Source organism: Mus pahari, chromosome 1 (genome assembly GCF_900095145.1).
Source record: "Mus pahari chromosome 1, PAHARI_EIJ_v1.1, whole genome shotgun sequence".
In the NCBI taxonomy this organism is placed as follows: Eukaryota; Metazoa; Chordata; class Mammalia; order Rodentia; family Muridae; genus Mus; species Mus pahari.
The window spans coordinates 130,785,583-130,789,455 of NC_034590.1; the positions used below are offsets into that span (position 1 = coordinate 130,785,583).

A 3,873-nucleotide genomic window follows, 5' to 3' on the forward strand; every position below is an offset into this window, starting at 1 on the left:
AATGGATACAGAAACTGTGGTACATTTACACAATGGAATACTACTCAGCTATTAAAAACAATGAATTTATGAAATTCTTGGGCAAATGGATGGATCTGGAGGGTATCATCCTGAGTGATGTAACCCAATCACAAAAGAACTCACATGATATGCACTCACTGATAAGTGGATATTAGCCCAGAAACTTAGAATACCCAGGATACAATTTGTAAAACACATGAAACTCAAGAAGAAGGAAGACCAAAATGTGGACACCTCGCCCCTTCTTAGAATTGGGAACAAAATTCCCATGGAAGGGGTTACAGAGACAGAGTCTGGAGCTGAGACGAAAGGATGGACCATCCAAAAACTACCCCACCCAGGGGTCCATCCCATAATCAGTCACCAAACGCAGACACTATTGCATACACCAGCAAGATTTTGCTGAAAGGACCCTGATATAGCTATCCCTTGTGAGGCTATGCCAGTGCCTGGCAAACACAGAAGTGGATGCTCACAGTCAGCTATTGGATGGAACACAGGGCCCCCAATAGAGGAGCTAGAGAAAGTACCCAAGGAGCTGAAGGGGTCTGCAACCCTATAGGTGGAACAATATGAACTAACCAGCACCCCCAGAGCTTGTTTCTGTAGCTGCATACGTAGCAGAATATGGTCTAGTCAGCCATCATTGGGAAGAGAGGCCCCTTGGTCTTGCAAACTTTATATGCTCCAGTGCAGGGGAACACCAGAGCCAAGAAGTGGGAGTGGGTGGGTAGGGGAGCAGGGAGGGAGGGTATAGGGGACTTTGGGGATAGCATTTAAAATGTAAATCAAGTAAATACCTAATAAAAATTGGAAAACAAACAAACAAACAAAATCAAAAACAAAACAAATGCCTGGTCATGAGAAGGCTGCAGTGTTGTCCTTTCTCACCACCCCCGCCCCACATTATCTTCCAGAAATGCTGTCTCTGAGAACTTAACGGAGTTTTGCCATATATATATTATATATATATATATTACATATATATATATTAATATATATTAATTATACATATATATTAATGTGTGTATACCTTTGTGCATTTGGGGGTGGGGTGGGGGAAGTGATTGAAAGTTAAGTCTAAATGTTTCCCCCAAACATGTGTTCATTACAAGGCAGCTTGCTGCAGGAAGTGCCCAAACTCCAATAACCACTATTCTCAGGTGCCAGCAGTCCAGTTATATCCATGCTGACCTATGAAGCAGATTTGCAAATAAGTGAGGAGTAGCCTCGTCAGAACAGTCCGAAGTGGATGAATTGTAGGAACACCATGGAGAACCATGTGGGTGGGAAAACGGATTGAAATCATGCAGTATGATAGGCTCCAACCTCTCCCTGGAAGTAGGTTCTTTGCATCCTGCTGTGGTGGCCTACTGTTCCTCCAAGCAGAAGGGTTCAGAGGCCTTCCCAGAAGCAGCACTAACCTGATGCTGCCAGTGTGCACCTGACAGGTGTTTTTATACTTGGGGGACTAATTAATATATTTGGGTCAGAAAACACCATCTTGTTAGAACTAAAGCCCACAGAGTCTTTCTAGTTTAAAACAAAACTCAGCAGGGCATTTCAGCATGACGAAGAGAGCAAGTTTGGCAAACCTTTGTGTTAGTCTCTGAAATCATGAGGATGGGCTGGGAGGTTCATCTAACTTTCGGTCAGTGAATTCCAGGATGCTGAGACATAACTTTAGTTGGAATACAGAGTACCCACCAAATTGGCTTTCACAAAATGTAGTAAATATTTTAAACTGTTATTCTAAAAAGGATATAAAAATTGAACATAAAATTCTGTTCAAAAGACTATTAGTGTTCAACATGGTAGCCATCCTTCACTTACATCTTTCTGGCAAACAATGGGTTTGCCAGAGAAAAAGATGGGAGGTGGATCTTTTATATTCTAAAGGTTATGATATAAATTTGAATATGTATTATATGGCAGTACCTATTAAATGACTTTAAAGTATTAAAATCATGTAGTCACTACAAAATAATGCTCCTAACTGCCTAACCAGGTACAGTTTTTTCTCAGGGGAATCAAGTGTGCTATATGTACTTTTAAACTTTTAAGTAGGAGCTGGAGAGATTGTACAGTGGTTATGAGCACGGGTAACCCTCCCTAAAGACTCCAATTTGATTTTCAACACTGATATTCCTGCTCATGGCAGTCAATAACTCTAATTCCAAGAGATCTACCGCCCTCTTCTGACCTCTGTGGTTACTTCATATACTCCTAGTCATACAGTGCACAAACATGCAGGGAAACATTCACAGAAAAAAATTTTAAGTATGTATATTTATATTTTGAAAATGTATTATCTATCTATCTATCTATCTATCTAACTAACTCTATCTATCTATCTATCTATCTATCTATCTATCTATCTATCTATCTATCTACCTGTCTATCTATCTATCTTTCTATTTATATGACTGTTTGCATGCATGTATGTACATGTACCACATTTATGCTTAGTGCCAACAGACATTACAATAAGAAACCAGATCTTCTAGAACTAGAATTAAAGACAGTTGTGAACTGTCATGTAGGTGCTGGGAACTGAACTCAGGTCCTGTGTAAGAGCAGCCAGTGCTTTGAGCCACTGATTTATCTTTCCTGCCCTTACATTTGCCTCTTTTAACGTTAACAGGATACTGTACTGTAAGGTTGTTCCATACGAACTGTCTCTGTATGGCTGGACATTTAGATTGTTACTAGATCTTTGCCTTTGCAAATAACTGTGTATTGACACCTCTCGGTTCACTTTTGCCCAGAGCTGAGGAACACTTTTGTAGAACAGAAATAGTTGCATTAAAATCTAATGAGACTCCGGATAGAAGTTGAGTTGGGAGTGGGTCTGACTCTCTAATACACTCCCACTTACTCTTTTTAAAAATTATCTTTAATCTTTTCAGTCCAGTCATTATCCCCCTCCTGGCCTGCCCTCTGACAGTTCCTCATCCAATTCCTCCTCCCCCTTGTCTCCAAGAAGATATTCCCCTACCCTCTCCCCACCCTGCCAGCTCTCCCTACTCCCCTGACACTTCAAATCTCTGGAGGGTTAGGTGCATCTTCTCTCATTGAGGCCAAACCCAGCAGTCTGCTGTGTATGTGTTGGGAGCCTCCAGTGTCTGAGAGATCCTAAGGGTCCAGGTTAGTTGAGACTGCTGGTCCTCCTATGAGGTTGTCCTCTTCCTCAGCTTCTTCTAGCCTTTCCCCAATTCAACCACAAGGGTTCCTGACTTCTGTCCATTGGTTGGGTGTATCTACAACTGACTCTTTCAGCTGCTTGTTGGGTCTCTCAGAGAGCAGTCATGCTGGGCTCCTGTCTGTAAGCTCACTATAGCATCAGAAATAGTGTTATGCCTTGGGGCCTCTCCTTGAGCTGGATTCCAGTTTGGCCTGGTCACTGGACCTCCTTTCCCTCAGGCTCTTGTAAATTTTTGTCCCTGCAGTTCTTTTAGACAGGAACAATTCTGGGTCAGAGTTGTTGACTGTGGGATGGCAACCCCATCCCTCTACTTGATGCCCCGTCTTTCTACCGGAGGTGGACTCTACAAGTCCCGATTCTCCACTGTAGGGCATCTCTTGTTACAGTAGTACATGTGTCCTTTGTCCTCCACTCACCCTTTATCTGGTTCTCTGTAGATAATCATCAGTATCCTCTTACCACCCATGATTTTGACATTGGAATTTAAAAGCAAAGCAGAGATGTCCCATGTTCCACAGTCCCAGGATTTCCAGTTTACATGGAATTACAGTGACCAGGGCCTGAGTAACACCAAAGAAAGTGCTTATGTGGTGAGTACCTGTACTAGCTAGCTTTGGGTCAACTTGAGACAGGCTGGAGTTATCACA

At 42.2% G+C, this 3,873-nt stretch overlaps 1 protein-coding gene across 3 annotated transcripts in view; it reads left to right on the top strand.

Moving 5' to 3' along the window:
* Trpm6 (transient receptor potential cation channel subfamily M member 6) overlaps window positions 1-3,873 on the top strand; it is a 146,893-nt gene that overhangs the window by 67,797 nt on the left and 75,223 nt on the right. For all 3 annotated transcript variants that reach the window (XM_029537897.1, XM_021220067.2, XM_029537891.1), the window contains exon 18: window positions 3,664-3,816. In XM_029537897.1, coding sequence (XP_029393757.1) covers window positions 3,664-3,816 — 153 coding nt within the window. The remainder of the gene's footprint in view (window positions 1-3,663; window positions 3,817-3,873) is intronic.